Below are 20,843 nucleotides of genomic sequence, written 5' to 3' on the forward strand. Positions count from 1 at the left end.
CATCGTCATCCAAAAGTCTGGTTTCTCTTTTCGGCGCATCCACACACACACACACACAGGCCCTCTCTCCGCCCCACACCGAATGTGTGAATCTTCCCGGGAGCTCGCTGTCAAGCGCCCCAACAAGACGTAGTGCCCCTCCTCGTCACCGCCACCCCTCGAAAACACAGCTCTAATGAACTGGGAGCCTCCCTCCAGCCCCTAAAAACACCGGCTTGAATGATGTCCCCGCCACAACAATGAGATTCCGCACATGAATAGGGAGAGCGGAGGGGAGCCCGAGGTAACACACATGCAGCCGGCCCCCTATCGCGGCGATGCCCCCTTTAGTAAACATCTTACAACCCGTCCCCTTACTACGAGGAGTCCGGTAACCATGCAGCGGGAGAGACAATGGGGTACAGGGGTTTGGCCGTCTTTGTGGTTACGCGGCTTTTGTCCGCAGGTTTTAAAGGGCATGGCAAAAAAATCTTTACTGGTGCGGGAATCCCAGTCACTCAAGGCGAAAAGAAAAAGCCATTACGAGTCAAGGACAGTTCAGTGATGATGCCAAGGGCCCCGGGGGTGTTGTGTGTGTGTGTGTGTGTGTGTGTGTGTGGGGGGGGGGAGGAGGGAGATGTTTTTCTCCTCGTACGCAGGGCTCCCGGAATTGTCTCGAACTGTCGCTCTATTTGTTTCCGAAGTGAAGAACCGTCTCAAATCCAAAAGAGGATCCACCGGCCTTAGGGACTGTCCCCAAATATGTTTGTTCTGTCCTGGACACACTTTCTTTTATCATCCCTGGGACACCGGGAAACACTTCATTTCAAGTCCTTTTTGTGCAGCATTATATATATTAGAACCTATTGAAAAACATGATATAGCAGTTTCTATTGTACCTGGGACATTGGGAAACACTTAATTTCAAGTCCTTCTTGCGCATTATATATAAATATATACACATATATATATATATATTTTAAGGCTGTCAAAGTTAATGCGTTATTAACGCATTATCGCCCGATTCTATTAACGCCACTATTTTTTTTAACTCACGATTAACTTTTAAGATTTTTTTTCTTTTTACTAGACTTCACTCAGGTGTATTATTGATGCTCTCATTGATACTATGTTTGTTTCTGAAGTGTGTGTGTGTGTGATATATACAGAGAGAGGGGGTGAGAGATGAGGAAGGGGCAAGAGAGAAAGAGAGCTGGGAGAGTGTGTGTGTGATTACTCAGCCCTTGTGTGGGTGAATGTAACAAGTTCCTAACGTTTTCTTTCCCCTATTATTTCATGCACACTTTATTCAATGTTTTAAATTATTATTTTCTTTTAAGTTATTTTGTGCATCACTCTGTTGTTGACTCATTTTTTTTTTAATGTGATTAATTTGCGATTAATCACGAGTTAACTATGGACAATCATGTGATTAATCGTGATTAAATATTTTAATCGATTGACAGCACTAATATATATTGAGAAACATGATATAGCAGTGTAAAAATGCACAAACCTATCTGCCATCTGTAGACATTAAACCCCAGTCAAAAGAATCCACATGGATGATATGAAAGAGGATGAGCTGCCCCTCGAGACAGAAAACACCTCTCGCACGTTTAAGACTTATTTATGAGATGAATTTACAAGATTCGTTTTTTATTAGACACTGAATCTTGGGTGTTTTTTTTTGTCTTGCTAACAAGACAAGCTAAGGGTGTCAGACAGGATTGTCTAGCATTATCTCACGGGGGTAGTGGACTTAAAAGGGATTCTCTTGAGGGGAGAGAATCCCTCCTAAGCTCTGACTTTCATTCCCGTTGTAAAGGTCAATGGCTTCCTTCCTGTTTCCCCCTTTTTTACAGCATGGAAATAAACGACAGTAGCTGCGTTTGACAGAAACACCGCAAACAAACACACACACACAAAAGAAGGAGATAGCCGATCGGAACCAAATTCATAAACACTGCCACAGACAGCCGTTTATTCCTTCAAAAGGAGAGAAAACTACACAGGTGTCATTTTTCTCCTACGACGTAAGGGCAAAATGGCAGCCGTGCGAATACGGACAATTCCTACGTGGATAAAAGCATTTGGAATGTAGTCACCATTTTCCGACGTATTCTTCCCCCAACATTTATTTTCTTCTTAGCACATTCACGTTCACAAGGAGCATATAAATGCACATAGTAATGAACCATAATGTTAGATTAATGTGAACACTTGTCGGTGCATTCGAGTAAAATGTAAATCACACAAAAATGTGTACTGACTGACCGAGACAATATCAAGTTATCGAGGAGCGCGCCCAGACGGACATGTTTCTCATCGTAGTGCTTTGCGGAATTCAAAGTTGGAATCCGATCGGACTTTAAAATACCTATTAAAAGTGGAATGTGATAAAATTATGTTGTTACTTACTATTGAACTTATTTAGTCCCCACGCACTTTCGCCAGCTGGAGTTCTATTTCCGGTGGCTGAACAGCGAGGCAAAGATGATAGCTAGCAGCTAGCGTGGCTATTCCCGAACCGAACGATAACACATAGAGTATATTATGGACGAGACCGCGTAGCTAGCTCACCCTCCTTGTACCGAAGATCATTTAAAATTTTAAAAAAATTAAAAGAACAAGTGGCTCACAGATGTTTCCTTTGAAAATCGACAGACCTGGAAGGCTAACGCGTCCCTCCCTAGATGCCGTGTAACAGGAAGTGGAATAAAAAAAAGCGGCAAGCTACTAGCAGCGTCCTTGTTGCCTAGCAAGGTGAATTCTACCGCCGCAGAGCTCCCTCAGTCTGCTTGTCTTTGTACGGTACGGTGGTCATGGTTTTACTCCAGCGGTTCAGTGTCCCCGGTGAACAGATCGGCCAGGTCGGCGACCGTCAGCACCGCTGCCTCGGAGTGCTTCATGGCTGTGGTGCTGTGACTGGAGGAGGAAGAGGAAGAGGAGGAAGAGGAGAGGGAGAAGGAGGAGAAGATTGACTTTATTGTCAATTTACACTTAAAATATATACAATGTCCCCCACACATATGCATTTCTTCAGAGAGGTCAGAGCACAGGGTCACCTCCTAGCTCTATTAACGAGTATTGTATGCATTACACAGTAAGGCTGTTTCCCCGAAGCCTGTTTTTGGGATTCGAACTTCGTCAGGTTTTTTCGAACGTATGTTCGAACTTTTTTTCTTTTTTATAAATATCCTCAAACTAAATCTTCAATTTGAATAAAGTGATTAATCTGATTAAATTAGTTTTTTTTTTATTAAATCAACTTTCTTTAATGAATATAACTTATCAGTTTTTTTTAATACTATAATATTAGTGTAATAATAATATATAATATATAATAATTAGTGTAGTGTAATCTTTATCTGCTACTGTGAAGAAAAACCCCATTGGTAAACACAATAGCCGTTCTGTGGGGTTCAAGGGCTCTTTGGCAGAGATGGTGAGAACTGTAGATGTTAATACCAGCCACCCTCCTAGCTTTCCACTCTACCTCCAGGCCACCCGCAAGGCTCACACGTCTGCTTTACACTTTCTATCACACCGTGTGGAAGGGATGGTCCATGTTACCATAAAGTACTTGCAACCATGTTAACTACATTCTGTTTTCTCACATTTTAAATACAGTATCGACCAAAATAGATGTTCTCAGTACTGCGATATCTCACCTCTTCTCCGCCGTCTTCAGCATAGCTTGCATTCTCTCTTCAATCGTGGACTTGATGAGGAATCGATGTACAAAGGTGGGTCTGGGGAGCGGAGAGAGTCACACTTACAACACTGTGCTCACAACACAGAGACACTGAACTGGCGGCTGCACCTGCGTACATTTCATATATTTAATATTATTTGCATTGAGTGCCAAGGCCAGAGAAAAAACGAGAAAACTCGGCTTTTAATCGTTATTTCTTTTATTAGCGATATCCATAAATTTTTCATCCATCCAGCCTGACGTTATCATTGGGAATGGGTCTGAGCTCGAAAAGGGCAAATACCGCCGCCTATCGCCTCCCGGATGGTATTGCACATCATTGGATTGGATTGGGTGGGACTGTGCATCAGAAAAAAAGTCCGGTCCGGGGTTTTCCCTTCTCTGGCAAGCAGTATCGTATACCACATTCACTGGGGAGGCTGGGAGCAGCTTTCGATTATGTGTTTTGGACTATAACGTTGGATCAATAAACGCGATCAATATGTGGAATGGCGATCAGGAATTGGATTAATCTTTTTGCAGAACATCTGATGTGAGGTAAGGACTCTATTTTACCAGTATTGGGTTAATCAGATGTTTTTTTCTCAGCCATCGCAGCGTGTGTGTGTGTGTGTGTGTGTGTGTGTGTGTGTGTGTGTGTCACGTTAGCGCTGACCAGGTCATGGATAATAGATTTTTCAGCCCGCTTCTCTAGCGTGCATAAGTACACATATACTATCGATAATCTAGCGTTTATTTGAAAACGATCCATAAATCAGCCGAAAAATGACAACGTGTTTTGTGTATTCGACTAAAGAGCTATTATCGCGGAATTTCTCTGGAATTACTAGAATTCTCCAAAACTATACTCGTATTCAAAACGGTATAAAACGGAAATGTACCAATGAAAAAACAATCCGTTTCGTACATGTTGACTGCAAGCAAGTCATTGATAAGCGAGGGGTGTTTTAGACCCACGCTTAGACTATATTTAAGATATAGTTTAAGCGTTCGCAAATTTCCCCGACCTCCCATTGACTTCCTTATTGCCACTCTAGCCCATATATGGTCAAAGGGGCGTGGCACTGAATGTGTTAATACCCTGCAGATACCCAGTGTACATAGTTTAAAAACGCCAACAGGTTTCAACCACGCTGGTCTTCATCAGGGCAGGAATGAACACCAGCTTGGTCGAAACAAGTTGGCGTTTTCTATACTATGTAGCCATGATACAATAAAGGCTTTTTAACACATCTTTCTTCCCGTTATACTTCTTGAGTTGCTGAGATCCGGTCTTGTACCAGTTGTCTTCTCCCAAAGACACCTGATGACTTTTTGTGAAAACATTGTACGGACTAGAGCGCGGGCCTAGTTGAACTCTGCGGACGGTATGGTAGCATCGTGTACATTCATAGTTCAAGACAGTAGTAGGCATTGAGTACTTTTGGGTTGATATTATCACGTTCAAACTCAAAGTGATTTGGATCGACAACTGAAAACACAAGGGCTGAAGAAGAAGAAGAACCAACAACAACAACAACAACAACAACAACAACAACAACAACAACAACAAGAAGAAGAAGAAGAAGAAGAAGAAGAAGAAGAAGAAGAAGAAGAAGAAGAAGAAGAAGAAGAAGAAGAAGAAGAAGAAGAAGAAGAAGAAGAAGAAGAAGAAGAAGAAGAAGAAGAAGAAGAAGAAGAAGAAGAAGAAGAAGAAGAAGAAGAAGAAGAAGAAGAAGAAGAAGAAGAAGAACAAGAACAAGAACAAGAACAAGAACAAGAACAAGTCTAAAGGCCCTCCCATAGTCGAGCGGACCATACACGGAGCAGACTCCCGCGAGCTCAAAGCTGACCCAAAGGGTACTCAGAGCAGACCCACAGCAGAGTCCAAGTGCGAAGCTCCTATTTTCTGACGCGCGGACGTCCGCGGCGCCCACTTGGTGTCACACAAACTGGCGCGAGGTGTAAACTGGCGCGAGACATGTAGGAAATTGGTCCGCGAAGATCCGACTATGAAAGCTCAAAGAGTCCAGTGGACCTCCGCAGAGTCCAGTCCGTGTACAGTCCGCTCGACTATGGGAGCACCTTAACTAACTACCTGGCCCGGTCCTCGGCCTCACCTGGTCTGCCCGATGCGGTGCACCCTGCCGATGGCCTGCAGCTCCAGGGCCGGGTTCAGGATGGGCTCCACCAGCAGGACGTGCGTCGCCTCGATGATGTTCAGCCCGTTGGAGCCGGAGTGCAGCGGCAGCAGCAGGATGTTCCTCCGCTCCTCGTGCTTAAAGGACCACAGGTTCTCCTGCAACAGAGAGAGGGAGACCTCCGTGGGTACAACTATCAGACCAGTGAGAGGTAGACCTCTGTGGGTACAACTATCAGACCAGTGAGAGGTAGACCTCCGTGGGTACAACTATCAGACCAGTGAGAGGTAGACCTCCGTGGGTACAACTATCAGACCAGTGAGAGGTAGACCTCCGTGGGTACAACTATCAGATCAGTGAGAGGGAGACCTCCGTGGGTACAACTATCAGACCAGTGAGAGGTAGACCTCTGTGGGTACAACTATCAGACCAGTGAGAGGGAGACCTCCGTGGGTACAACTATCAGACCAGTGAGAGGTAGACCTCCGTGGGTACAACTATCAGATCAGTGGTGAGAGAGGTAGACCTCTGTGGGTACAACTATCAGACCAGTGAGAGGTAGACCTCCGTGGGTACAACTATCAGATCAGTGGTGAGAGAGGTAGACCTCTGTGGGTACAACTATCAGACCAGTGAGAGGGAGACCTCTGTGGGTACAACTATCAGACCAGTGGCGTGAGAGAGGGAGACCTCTGTGGGTACAACTATGAAATAATGATGGAAATACCAGTTATTTTGGAAATATCATGATGTTTTTGTAAGGGGTGTAACCGAGTGTCGTTCTCCTCTATGTAACCTTATGTGAACAAATATTAAATGCAAACCTGGAATTTGTGAGTCCCGTTGATTTGTGAAAATTCCATGTTGTTGTCAAATAAAGCCTTGGCGATAATATCCAGTACATTCTGCCACTGGTAAGAGAATAAAGACAACGTGTTAAAATCATCTCGACTCGATAGGATCAAAACAGGCTGCATCTGGGAATAATCAGGAGGACCCAAGAACAGTCCCAGTCGAATGGGGTTTTGTCAAGACTTATTTTCAAAACATATTTTAACAAGCGAAAATTCCCAATAGCTGAGACCCTATCCCCCTGGATATAAACAAAGCCATTTCAGACATCCAATCGGCTTCCTTGATATACTCGGTTTACTCTGATTTGACCCATCAGTCACATCCAGCTGAGTGATGATGTAACCTTGTCCTGGTATCAAGCATCAACTGTGTAGTCTAGACTAGAGAACAGAAGGCCACGCCCCCTCAGCCTACGGAGAGCTGGCTGTGCTCAGAGAGGGTGACCTAAAACACTTAGAACGATAAAACGATAACGATAATTATCGCGATATACTTTAATAATCAATAATAAAAAGAATATCGAAAAAATGATGTATTGTGACCTGCAACAGGGCAGCTTTAAAACCAGAGACAGTGGACAGACTTGTCTTTCTTGCCTGCAACTTAAAGTAATGGCTTTGCTTGTCCAAATGACAATACTGACCAAATTGAGATTTATTTTCTCTTGTCCATTTATTTAGTTTGCTTTCTAATAAAAAAAAGTTTGAAATCGTCTGTACACAGTAGGCTATGTGTGCTAGCAGAGCTAGTCTCCAGTCACGGAGCATGTGTGTGGTGGTTTGTCTACCAAAAAAGCACAAAAAAATTGAAAATAAACTAGCAGAGCCAGAACTGTTCAACTCCCCTGGAGCCACAGCCACTTTTTTTGGAACTTTCGCTTTCAAACCAGCTGCAGCCTGAGAACTGGAGTGTGAGGGGCTGTAACACTAAAGATGGCGGCAACGACAAAGAATTGCTGCAAAATAAACGTACATTTGTTGTTTAAATAATAATAATAATAATAAATAAATAAAATATACTAATAAAAATATAGATAATTATCGATATCGAACGACATGAACATTTGTATCGTGATATATCGTGATAACAATTTTGGCCATATCGCCGAGCCCTAACTCATGATTAAAACATTAAAACAATTAAAACATCATTCTACTGGACCTTTAAAAATAACCAATTTGACACACAGTATGCTTACATATACTTAACCACCCAACCTGCACAGACTACAACGTATATATCGGGCCAGTTAGGGTACCCTGTGTTACTGCACCTTGAGTATACTGTTTACTCATAGTAGATATTCAGATTCAAATGATTTATTGCAACATATAATGACACCTCGAATTTCCCCAAGGGGATCAATAAAGGAATATCTTATCTTGTCTTATCTGGCAAAACTCCATTCAATGAGACATGTTCCTGGGTCCACTTCCTGCTTGTCCCTAATAACGCGTCTATTGCGTAGGAGACGATAGAAGACGTGAGAGTTTTGGGTTACCGTGGAGAAGACGAGGCACTTGGACCCGGGGTCGATCACTTGGATCTTCTTCAGGGTCCTCACCACCGCCTCCACCTTGGTCGAGTGGCTTCCCTGACGGACACAGGAAGAGGAAAGCTACTTACAGCGGGGCAGAGTGACCCAAGGAATGTTTTGAATGACAAAAATGTTTAGACTTTTCTTCTCGGGAGTAACAACAAGTGTTTTGGCAGGGAATAGGTCTACCGTTTGTGGTGTTCTTTTCTTTTTCAAAAGTTTAGGCCAACTCCTTAGTCTAAAAAATATAGACTAGACTAAGGAGTCTTAGTCTAAAACAAGGAGTCTGTCCACAGGAAGCCAAAATGTCAGATTGGATGAATTTCTCAACTTGATTGACAGGCCTCTCGACACGAGGGGCCAGCAGCTGAATTTTAACATATTGTGAAGGTGGAACCAAATCAACACAGTTCAGTCAACAAGCTCGATCCTTCAGCGAACCAACACGTGCGCTCGTGACGACCACAACGACGACAAACCCAGAAGCCGTCGTAAAAAACAAAGAAACATGGCCCCACCGGCTGACCTTCATCAACCTCCTTTATTTATTCTTGAAAATTACAATTGAGGTCACCCTCATTTTCAATGTAGTCGAGACTTTGCAGACATTTCAATGCACACTTTTCTACAATATAAAAATAATAAATATTAACAACTATCTACATAGTCAGTCCAGAGTGCACCACAGCAATTAGTATAAAGAAAATGAACATAGGCATAAAATCAGCATACATTTTCAGACATAAGAGGTATAAAAGACAATAAAAGTAGCGCAATGTAAACGTACAGATTTAAGAATAGGCATAAAATAAGTACAATAGTACAATGACGCTCGAAGGCATGTGAACCCCCCCGGAACAGTCAGTCCCCCGAACACCTCACACACCTTGACGGGGATGTCCTGGTCGTGCCCGGAGGCCAGCGTGGTGAAGACGTAGGAGATCTCGGCGTGCGAGGTGGTCTGCCGGCAGATGGCGCACCTGATGGCCCGGCGCCGGGAGCCCACGCTGTACTGCTCCACCATGATGGCGATGCACTCGTTGCAGAAGCAGTGGCCGCAGGTCAGCACCGCCCACTGGGGAGAGGAGATGGGGAGGAGAGGGGGAGAGGAGAGGAGAGGGTGAGAGGGTGAGAGGAGAGGAGAGGAGAGGGTGAGAGGAGAGAAGGGGAGGAGAGGGTGAGAGGAGAGGAGAGGGTGAGAGGAGAGGAGAGGAGAGGAGAGGAGAGGGTGAGAGGAGAGGAGAGGAGAGGGTGAGAGGAGAGGAGAGGGTGAGAGGAGAGGAGAAGGGGAGGAGAGGGTGAGAGGAGAGGAGAGGGTGAGAGGAGAGGAGAGGAGAGGAGATTCAAGAGGTTTATTCAACACATACATACACAAGACATAGAGGAGAGGAGAGGAGAGGAGAGGAGAGGAGAGGAGAGGAGAGGAGAGGAGATTCAAGAGGTTTATTCATCACATACATACACAAGACATAGAGGAGAGGAGAGGAGAGGAGAGGAGAGGAGAGGAGAGGAGAGGAGAGGAGATTCAAGAGGTTTATTCATCACATACATACACAAGACATAGAGGAGAGGAGAGGAGAGGAGAGGAGAGGAGAGGAGAGGAGAGGAGAGGAGAGGAGAGGAGAGGAGAGGAGAGGAGAGGAGAGGAGAGGAGAGGAGAGGAGGAGAGGAGATGAGGTAAGATAAGATATTCCTTCATTGATCCCCTTGGGGAAATTCAGGCATCATAGCAGCATGGGGGAGGGGGGAGGGGCGGTATGGGCAGGGTAATAGTAGAAAGACATAAATACAGGCAATAGAAATGATAGTACAGTAGAAAAGTATAAAAAAAAATAAGCAGTGTAAACAATATAATTAACTCTGAAAATACGCATATGAGCAAGTAGTCAGTGTGATCAAAGGTGCAGATGAGGGTCTGTGCGCCCTATCAGTTATATTATACATTACAATAAATATGGTTACAATAAACACTACAATCTAAATATACTATGAGTAAGTAAAGTATACAAAGGTGCAGTATACACAAGGTACCCTAACCCGACTTGATATACATCATATATGTAATAGTCCGTGGAGTTTAGGTGGGAGTCAGACACACAGGGGCGAGTGGATGATTTACACGCGACGGACATTCGACATGCAGGCGCACGCTGACAGGTATACGTGCACGCATGCATGCACGCACGCACGCACACACACACACACACACACACACACACACACACACAGAGTCAAAGGTCAAACGCTACCGCGTTGACAGTAAACGCGCCACGCGAGAGGACTGTAGGAGACGTTAGAGTGTTCCATTTAACCGCGGACAGCTGTTTGCGATCTCTTTTACAATCTTCGGATTTCTAAAATTAATTCTAGCCGAGGGGGAATCAGCCACTGGTCACAGAATAGATGTAATTACAATCCCAGACCAGGCTTGATTAAACAGGTCTCCAGTTTCCCCGTCTGACCTGGCTGTCTGGCTGTCTGTCTGTCTGACCTGGCTGTCTGGCTGTCTGTTTGACCTGGCTGTCTGGCTGTCTGTCTGTCTGACCTGGCTGTCTGGCTGTCTGTTTGACCTGGTTGTCTGGCACAAGCTGCTCTTCTTAAAATAATTTTTTTGTGAGGTGGGCAACACAATAAAAAAAAAACACATAGTGACACTGAACTGGCGGCTGCACTTGCCAATTAAAATTCTCACTCGTTCCATACAAGCTCTCGCCAGACACACCAAGCTCCCAGTAGCCCCGCAGAAAACAACCACTTGAACACAAAAACGTTTCATATATTTAATATTATTTCATCTCCCGACAGCAGGGCTGCCCCCTCAAAAAATTTAATACCTGTACAAATTAAATGTAAAATTACTTTTTAATACCTGTTAATGCCTTACATTGAGAATTATGAATATAATACCTTTTAAGACTTTTTTTTTTATAACTTTTTTTTTTATTCCTCTTTTTCTCCGCCTCCGTACGAAGGTTATTTAGTGGAAGAGTGCATGATAGTAGAAGACAGTATGGAGGTTATTTAATGGAAGAGTGCATGATAGTAGAAGACAGTACGAAGGTTATTTAGAGGAAGAGTGCATGATAGTAGAAGACAGTACGAGGGTGACTGGTTGACGACTCACCTCCTTCCCCAGAGGTCGAGCACAGATGGGACACGGCTCTGGGTTCAGGCCTCCGGTCTCCTTGTCCTGGGACTGAAGCAAGATGAATCATGTTTAGTGAAGTCATGCCAAGCCCAGTGTATTCTCGCTTTTCTCTCATAAAACAGCGCCTGAGTGGAATAAAATCCCACAGAACATTACGGTAGAGAGTCCTTTTCATTCAATGCCTATAATCTTAGGAATTGGTTGATAGATAATCAAAGATGTGAACACGGATGTGTATACTATGTGGCGATGAACTGTGTATATTGCAAGGGTTGAATTATGTACAGTATGTTATTGCTAATGTGTTTGTACTTGCGTTTTTATCTTTTTTTGTACTAGGTACTAGCCCATTATTTCTGGCAGGGGGACTGCCAATGTAAACTAGCCTTTTGACTACAATTGGGTACATTTACATTCTGTTTTATAAAATGTTCCTTAATGTACGTTGTCCCTCTCTAACAAATAAATAAAAACTAAACTAAACAAATTCTGGAGAGAGGTATTCGATGCCCTCAAAGGGGTTTCACCAACAGGAGATTCCACAAGACACTGGCAGTATTAAGCACAAGTAATACCTGAAGGCATGGATGAGAGGGCCAAGAAATACCTTTTACATATATACATTTAGTTTAATTTCAAACCATTATTTCAACTCGTGAGACACAGAGGTTACCCTAATTTACAACAACGACAAGCTTACAGAACAAATACACAGTTTATCAGCAATCTCATACATATTAGGCACAATAAATAAGAATAAACAATTAAAGAAATCAGCTAAGACAGTTACAAGTCGACACACAGTGGTCGGAGATCATACTTGGAAATACAACAAGTATGGGAGCTTGATCAGATGGAGCATACGACTCAGGAATCTATTTCTGTTAAATGACGGAGCCTTTCCATGGATGTATTGGTGCAATAAGGCTTGTTGCCCAGGGGTGCTTTGCTCCTCTACTTGACTTTCGCTTTTGCAGGTGTGCATTCTATGCCATCTTCTTCCAGAATGGATGCTGCACCTGTGTCTCAGCCTATGCCGTCACTCGAGTGAATAGTGATGGTTGATGTCATTCTTTTCTTTTTATGTGTGAATATATTTTGGAGTGGGTATATATTTTGAGCTCCAAACGGGATTTTTTTCAAAATCGTCACAGAGCCTTCATATTAGGCTCTAATGAAAGCTCTGCTCGTGATGAGTTGAATAATATACAGTATAACACAAATAAATGTATTCTAATTAATTAACTGAAAACTTTGTAGGCTTTTTTCTCCACAATAAGGTTTTGCTGACATCCGATATGTAGTAACTAACTATTGTAATAACTTGCTTTATATTTGGAGTAGAAAGGTGATATTGGTATCATTGGAAAGCTAACATTCTCCTCTTTCCATTGATGTATACATCTCAAAATGTTTTCGGGTCAATGTGACTGATTTTGTAAGAGCAAGTCACATGGTGTCCAGTCCATCCCATCACATTTTCATAATGAACCAAAAGTAATTTTGCACTATAGCCTAACATAAAATTGGATTCTGTATGCAAAGCTAGCAAGGTTAGTTGCTTGAGATGAATTTAAAGGTCAACTCAAAACAAATAAAATTCACTTCGAAATTAGGATCTGACTAGTGCTAATAATTAGGGTTGGGCATAGTTTGGATTTGAACGATTCCGATTCTGATTCTCCATTTCGATTCCTGTTCTAAACGATTCTCGATTCCGATTCTTTGAGGTGCAGGTCAAAACAGGCCACAGCTTATTTCATAATTTTCAAAATCATACTATTCACATCGTCAGTTGACTTGATACAGTTTAATTTGGTTGCTGTACTGTAACTAGGGTATTAGAATCGAAATTAAGAATCGAAATGCAAATATGTCCAGAACCGGTTAGGAACCGGTTTTCGGTGCCCAACCCTACTAATGATAAGTCACCTTCTCCAGGTTGGTGAGGTAGAGGAACTGGCCGAGCTTCTTCTGCAGCTGAGACTTGGCCACCGCCTGGTCGTTCAGGAGCTTCACTCTGTTCTGCTCCACCTGGAACCAGAAGAACCGGAGGGATTACTGAGGTTAAAGGGGAACGCCACCCATTTTAAGAATTTGTATTCTTGTGTGAGTATTTGTGAGCACGTGCTGTTCTTCCTGCGCCCCAGGACGGGTCAGTCGGTATTTGTGAGCATGCACCACTGTCTCCTAAAGCTAGACAATCAGAGAATAGCGCCCCCATCGGTGATGTCACTGGGATGTAAAATCTGTGGCCGCTCCATAGACAGTGAATGGGGCTCTGACTTTGTGGAGGCCATACAATGTTTATGTGAGCTCTTACACCCAAAATTAGCTCACAAGTGTTCACAAATACTGGGGCACAAGAAGACCATTAGATTAGATTCAATTCAAGATTAGATTAAAATGTAGTCATCATACAGCACAAGTACAGTACAATGAAAAGAGGTTTGGCATCCAACCAGAGTGCAAATGTAACAGTAAAGTGGCGCACCGCATACAGCACTACAGTGCAACATGGCCGACCCCGGGTTCGACTCCCGGACCCGGTGATCTTTGCCGAATGTCTTCCCTGGTCTATCTCCCATTCCTCCTCTCTCTCTCTCTACCGGACTGCCCGGTAGCAAAAATCAATAAAAAACGTACAAAAACATAACTTGTCCGAAAGGTAAGTAACAAAAGGCAAGTAAAAAAAATAATAATAATAAAATAATCATTTTAAGTGCATTAATACAATGTACAGGTGATTAAACTGGGTATAACATAATACATTAGTACTACTGAGTATAGTGCTAATCAGATGTATGTACAGAGTTGTAGTATTAATATGTACAGTGATACAGGTATAAAGACACTATGGTAGAGTACCGTAATTCCTCTAATAGTAACCCCGGCTTGTATTTGTTTCAACTGTAGCGGGTACCAGGCTTGTATTAGGAGGAGGCCTGTATAAGAGGGAGGCCTATATTTCAAATTTTCAAACTGATCATAATGAATAAATCAACATTTTGTGTCAGTTTGAACCCAGTAAAATGTACTGGGTTCATTTATTGAAACCAAGTACTGTATGAAATAGTAAACAGTGCAATTACAGGTGGTCACTGGTCATTTCAACATTTTCAAAGTGAAATCAAGTAACTAGCTCAGTATGCAGCTCAGTATATTAGTAACCCGGCTTGTATTAGGAGGCCGGCTTATAATTGCTTAGCTCAAGAGAGCACCCGGCCATTAATAGAGACCCGGCTTGTATTTGAGACCCGGTTACTATTAGAGGAATTACGGTAAGTCATACTGGCCAGCGGTGTAACTAGTAAGAGTAGGTAAGGGATATATGTACAGATATAGATATAGTATCTACAGATATGTAAAAAGGATTATATTATGCAGGTATGCACAGACAGATGTGGATAGATATATGTATGGTAAGAATAAATATATATATGGTATATACAGCATTATTGTACATGCTATCATACCGAGTTATATGGAATATTATGCAGGTGTATTATATGCAGGTATATTCAGACAGATATGGATATATATACCGGTATATGCAGTAAATATAAATATATAATATAAATGTATATATGCTGTACATACAGCACTGTTGTACATGCCATCATACAGAGTTATATGGGTAGACTATAGTATGAGGTAGGTACGGTAGTTCAAATGATTATGATTACTATGATTACAGTGTAGGGCAGGTGTAGACAGTGAAAGCAGTAGGTAGGTATAAATTGAGTTACATTAGATTCAATATTAGATTTGAATTCAAATATGCATAACATTTTTTAAATGAGTGGCATTCCCCTTTAAAAAAGGAAGACAATGCCGCCAAAACAGCATTCATCTGAATGACTAGAGCCCTGAGGGGCCCTGTGTGGCAACACTAGGGACTGGATTCCTCTGAATTACTAGCAGGGTTCCCACAGACATTGCAAAATGAAATTCAAGGACTTTCAAGTACTTTTCTAAGCACTATTCTTCATTTTAAAAGGGCATTTAAAACCAATTCATTTTAAAATGCTGTTTTTTATAGAAAGAAAAACTGATCCAATATGTATGGCTTAAAACCAATTTCCGACAATTAGTTACACTTTAAATAAAATAAAAAGTATATTTCTTGATTCAGACATTTTTTATCATGGATGAACAAAACTTTCAATGCAAATGGTTGATTTGAATTTCAAGGACTTTTCAAAGCACCTTGTTAAAAAAATTGGCTGTTTTCACGGAATTCCAGGCGTTGACTTTTTTTCTCTCAAAAATCAAGCACTTTAAACACTTCAAGGACCTTGTGCGAACCCTGGACTAGTCCTGCGGGGCCTGTGTGGCAGCACTAGGGATTGGAAATAGCAACGCCAGGGTTTCAGGAGTCAAAATGATGTCATGACTCCTAGGTGGGATACTCTCGATGAAAATAGTTAGGAGGGTGAGCAGGGGGTTTTCCACTATATCTATATCTGTACATATATCCCTGACCTACTCTTACTAGTTACACTGCTGGCCAGTATGACTTACTACTAGGGATGTTCGATATTGTTTTTTTTACCGATATCCGATATGTACCGATATTGTCCAACTCTTAATTCCCGATACCGATATCAACCGATACCGATATATGCAGGGTTTCCCCCCCCAAAAAACGGAATAATTTCAGGTAATTAACATTACATATCTCTCGTGGAATTAACACAACATTATACATACTTTTGACAATAAATTAAATAAGAATTTGTTCTTACTTGCTTGCCTGGGTAAATAAAGGTTAAGTAATGTAAAAAAAAGAAAAATCCGATATTACATTTTAATGCCAATATCGGCCGATAATATCGGACATCCCTACTTACTACCATAGTGTATTTATACCTGTATCACTGTACATATTCATACTACAACTCTGTGCATACATCTGATTAGCACTGTGGAAGAATTCCTTTTGGTTGCCCCAAACAATAGCGTAGTTCACACCTACAGTAGGTGAGAGGCCAGGGGCTACGGCCCCCACCCCTCTCTCTACTTAAGATCATTGTCTCCTTCTCTTCAGTGTCTCCTAGCTGGCCACGATGAGAGCACTCCTCTTCCTCAGTGTCTCCTAGCTGGCCACGATGAGAGCACTCCTCTTCCTCAGTGTCTCCTAGCTGGCCACGATGAGAGCACTCCTCTTCTTCAGTGTCTCCTAGCTGGTCACGATGAGAGCACTCCTCTTCTTCAGTGTCTCCTAGCTGGTCACGATGAGAGCACTCCTCTTCTTCAGTGTCTCCTAGCTGGTCACGATGAGAGCACTCCTCTTCTTCAGTGTCTCCTAGCTGGTCACGATGAGAGCACTCCTCTGAGTGTCTCCTTCTCCTAGCTGGTCACGATGAGCACTCCTCTGAGTGTCTCCTTCTCCTAGCTGGTCACGATGAGCACTCCTCTGAGTGACTCCTAGCTTAACCTCCTCTGGTCCAGACTGCCCGGCTCACTATACCTCACTGTACCTCACTGTACCTCGTGTGGCTCACTGTACCTCGTGTGGCTCACTGTACCTCGTGTGGCTCACTGTACCTCGTGTGGCTCTATGATGTGCAGCACTTTTGGTTTGGGCTCGTCGGGGAGGCGGACGCGGAGCCTCTCGGTGGCCATGCCCAGCTCGTCGATGGCCGACACGTTGTTGCGGAGGACCATCCAGTACTCATGAAGCACCTGGAGAGGAAGACAGAGGGATCTGATCCAGAGTCTGTTTCAAGAACCACCACTGATGTTACTACTAGTATTAACTAAGGTAAGATAAGATATTCCTTTATTGATCCCTTGGGGAAATTTGGGCATCATAGGAGCATGAAGGAGGGGGGAGGGGAGGTACAGGTATGGGCAGGGTAATAGTAGAAAGACATACATAAGCAACACAATTAAATCTGAATAAAGAAATATAAGAAAAATAAACAGTGTAAACAATATAATTAACTCTGAATATAAAAATAAACAGTATACACCACAATTACTAATTGATATTCACACACGAAGCGTAAACCAACAGCGTTTCATCAGTGTTCGCCAGAAGTCTTTACTGTGTCCAAGTCAAACCACTGATAGTGAATTTGTAAAATGTTGAAAAATATTCTGTCAATTTTGGGTCAATCTGGGTTTCTCTATGCTAAAAATGCTGTAAGTGGCATTTTCTTTTGTTAAAATAAGTGTTAAAATACCTCTACATTCCGACAGCCATCATAGATACTGTGTGTTTGGTCAGTAACATGGGTCTCTCAGTCCCTCCGCTCTGCAGTAAACACAAAATACATTTCCTGGTATCCCTTCCCACTTTATCCAATCAGGAGAGAGAACCCTAGATATTCATAGTTATTTCAAGAAATCTTACAAAGGCGGGCGGCTGATTGGCGCAGTGGGCAAGCCCGGCAAGGCGCTCGCCACTAACGCAGGATACGCTGGGTTCGAGCCCAGCTCTCGGCGTTGCTACCGGCTGGCCGGTCGTTCATACTAACACAATTGGCAGGTGTTAGAGGGTGGGAAAGCCGGTGGGTGGGGATTGGACATTGTGGACAGTAACTCCTACAGGTCGGTTGGGTGACGCTGGTGCGGCGGAAGCAGGAAGTAGCGGGGGCAGCGTGAGCCTCCCACGCGTTACTCCTCGCCACTGAGAGTTCGAGCTGCTGCGGTGAAAAGATGCGACAGGCTGCCTCCTCGTGTACCGGAGGGGACACGTGATGCAAGGCTTCTATCCTCACTACAGCCGACCAGTGGGAGGCATAGTCTAGTAACGTTCAAGACAGGGGAGGGAAGAATTGGATAATACGAAATTGGGATGGGAGAAAAATAGAAAATGGGGAGAAAAAGTGGAAAGAAAATAAAAGAAATCTTACCAAGGCAAATGTTTTTATTTTTAAAAACCATTTAACCATTTTTTTTTAAATGGTTTCAAGCACATAGTTGATTAAAACCGCTTACTTTAGAACGTTTTTGCAGTGTGGAGTTCTCTCTCCTGATTGGATGAAGTGGGAACGGGATACCAGGAAATGTATTTCCCGTTTACTGCAGAGCGGAGGGACTGGCAGACCCATGTTACTGACCAGACACTATATCAGTGATGGCTGTTGGAGTGTATAGCTATTATTTGAACATGTAGACCACTTATTTTAACAAATAAAATACCACCTTTAATCACAAATTGACTTCTTGGAGATCCGAGGCCTCAGTAGGACACTGCCAGTAGTGAACCACAAGCCAAGTATCGAACAACAGAATATGTTGTTAGATGTTTTGTTTACAATACCTTGTACTCCTTCTTCCAGTTCTCAAACAGCTCCATGAAGGTGTTGCCCTCGTCCACCGTGCCGGGGTCCATGCGCTTGGCCTTGGCGAACGACAGGATGCCCTTCAGGGTCCTCTCCGTCTCACTGGCCGCCCACAGGCCACGGCTGGTAGTGGGGAGCCGGTCGTCCACCAGCCCCTCCTCCTCCTCGATCATCTCCTCAAAGATGGCCGTCTGACCTTTCACCCTGCCGGGGGGGGGGGCATACAGGACGACATGTTCCTCAGGCCGACCACAACAGGGGCATCAACTAGCTGCTAGTTTACTGAATATTTCTTACTGAATATACTGACAGATATTTTTTTTTATTTTTATTTTATTGAATCTTTATTTATCCAGGCAGGTCAATTAAGAACAAATTCTCATTTACAATGGTGGCCTGACGACGGGACAAAAGGACCTCTCAAAGGGTAACAGGGAAAGGGGATAACATTTAATAAAATAAAACAGTCCTTAAAAGTAGTGAGTGGGATCAATTTGTATTGTATCAATAAAGTATTTTGCATCTCGTTCCAACTGCTGGCAGCAAATTGGAAGGTTTGACCAAAGGAAGTGTTAACACGGGGAACATCTAGTGAGAAGGAGGTTTGACCAGGTATATAAAATAAGGAGGGGTCACACCAAGGAGGCCGTTTAATTTACAGAGAGTGTAATGATGGCCTATTTACAGAAGTGTACAAGTCACAGATCTGATGTAAAATTGTATATGTAAAATATTTCCTAACTTACGTGTGAGAAAACAGCTTGGATTCGTAATCTGTGAAAAGATCATCCGCTTTGCAAAAAACGCAACTAGAATGTAAACAGAGGGGGGAAAAGTCATCATAGTGAACAGAGTAAGAAAACAAACAAACAATTAAACAATTGAGAGAGATACAAGCTGGGTACCACACAGCAAAATCATTTACAGTACATGCAATTTGAGTGAACATATTCTAAATAGACCACTGCACTTCCGCGTCACATTGAGCTCATGGGAGAGAGAGAAATGTCCATACTTAAAGCGAAAGCAAAAATAAAGGTCCATACTTGAAGCGAAAGCAAAAAGAAAGGTCTGTACTTAAAGCGAAAGCGGAAAAAAAGTTCCATACATAAAGCGAAAGCAAAAAGAAAGGTCCATACTTAAAGCGAAAGCAAAAAGAAAGGTCCATACTTAAAGCGAAAGCAAAAAGAAAGGTCCATGCTTAAAGCAAAAAGAAAGGTCCATACTTAAAGCAAAAGCAAAAAGGTCCATACTTAAAGCGAAAGCAAAAAGAAAGGTCCGTACTTAAAGCAAAAGCAAAAAGAAAGGTCCATACTTAAAGCGAAAGCAAAAAGAAAGGCCCGTACTTAAAGGGAAAGCAAAAAGAAAGGTCCGTACTTAAAGCAAAAGCAAAAAGAAAGGTCCGTACTTAAAGCAAAAGCAAAAAGAAAAGTCCGTACTTAAAGCGAAAGCAAAAAAGAAATGTCCATACTTAAAGCGAAAGCAAAAAGAAAGGTCGGTACTTAAAGCAAAAGCAAAAAGAAAGGTCGGTACTTAAAGCGAAAGCAAAAAGAAAGGTCCGTACTTAAAGCGAAAGCAAAAAGAAAGGTCCGTACTTAAAGCAAAAGCAAAAAGAAAGGTCCATACTTAAAGCGAAAGCAAAAAGAAAGGTCGGTACTTAAAGCGAAAGCAAAAAGAAAGGTCGGTACTTAAAGCGAAAGCAAAAAGAAAGGTCGGTACTTAAAGCAAAAGCAAAAAGAAAGGTCCATACTTAAAGCGAAAGCAAAAAGAAAGGCCCGTACTTAAAGGGAAAGCAAAAAGAAAGGTCCGTACTTAAAGCAAAAGCAAAAAGAAAGGTCGGTACTTAAAGCGAAAGCAAAAAGAAAGGTCGGTACTTAAAGCAAAAGCAAAAAGAAAGGTCGGTACTTAAAGCGAAAGCAAAAAGAAAGCCCCGTACTTGTTGAGCGGCAGGCGGACGGGCCTCAGGTGACACACGGTGGCCTCCTCGATGACCTCTTTGGAAGCCGGGCCTTCGAGACGCGTCACGGCGCTCTGCACCATCTTCTGGGACTTCATCAGGTCCCCCATCTGAGTGCTGAGGAGGAACTGCAGGCCTCGGCCGTCACGGAACCTGCGTGGAACGTTCTCTGGTTAGCGGACGAGCTTTTGAGTTTCATGGATTAAAAAGGGGGAGGAGCACCAAATGAGGTTT

At 42.9% G+C, this 20,843-nt stretch overlaps 1 protein-coding gene across 2 annotated transcripts in view; it reads right to left on the reverse strand.

Moving 5' to 3' along the window:
• Window positions 1-1,999: 1,999 nt before the first annotated feature.
• shprh (SNF2 histone linker PHD RING helicase) overlaps window positions 2,000-20,843 on the reverse strand; it is a 53,184-nt gene continuing 34,340 nt past the window's right edge. For both annotated transcript variants that reach the window (XM_084310030.1, XM_084310029.1), the window contains 12 exons: window positions 20,589-20,762; window positions 19,399-19,461; window positions 18,631-18,856; window positions 16,908-17,045; window positions 13,290-13,391; window positions 11,334-11,405; window positions 9,096-9,284; window positions 8,174-8,266; window positions 6,642-6,728; window positions 5,797-5,975; window positions 3,654-3,734; window positions 2,000-2,907 (listed from right to left, as the gene is read on the reverse strand). In XM_084310030.1, the coding sequence (XP_084166156.1) occupies window positions 2,811-2,907; window positions 3,654-3,734; window positions 5,797-5,975; window positions 6,642-6,728; window positions 8,174-8,266; window positions 9,096-9,284; window positions 11,334-11,405; window positions 13,290-13,391; window positions 16,908-17,045; window positions 18,631-18,856; window positions 19,399-19,461; window positions 20,589-20,762 (1,501 nt within the window). In that variant the 3' untranslated portion in view covers window positions 2,000-2,810. The remainder of the gene's footprint in view (window positions 2,908-3,653; window positions 3,735-5,796; window positions 5,976-6,641; window positions 6,729-8,173; window positions 8,267-9,095; window positions 9,285-11,333; window positions 11,406-13,289; window positions 13,392-16,907; window positions 17,046-18,630; window positions 18,857-19,398; window positions 19,462-20,588; window positions 20,763-20,843) is intronic.

This window comes from Notolepis coatsorum (genome assembly GCF_963971535.1).
Source record: "Notolepis coatsorum genome assembly, chromosome: 3".
Taxonomy (NCBI): Eukaryota; Metazoa; Chordata; class Actinopteri; order Aulopiformes; family Paralepididae; genus Notolepis; species Notolepis coatsorum.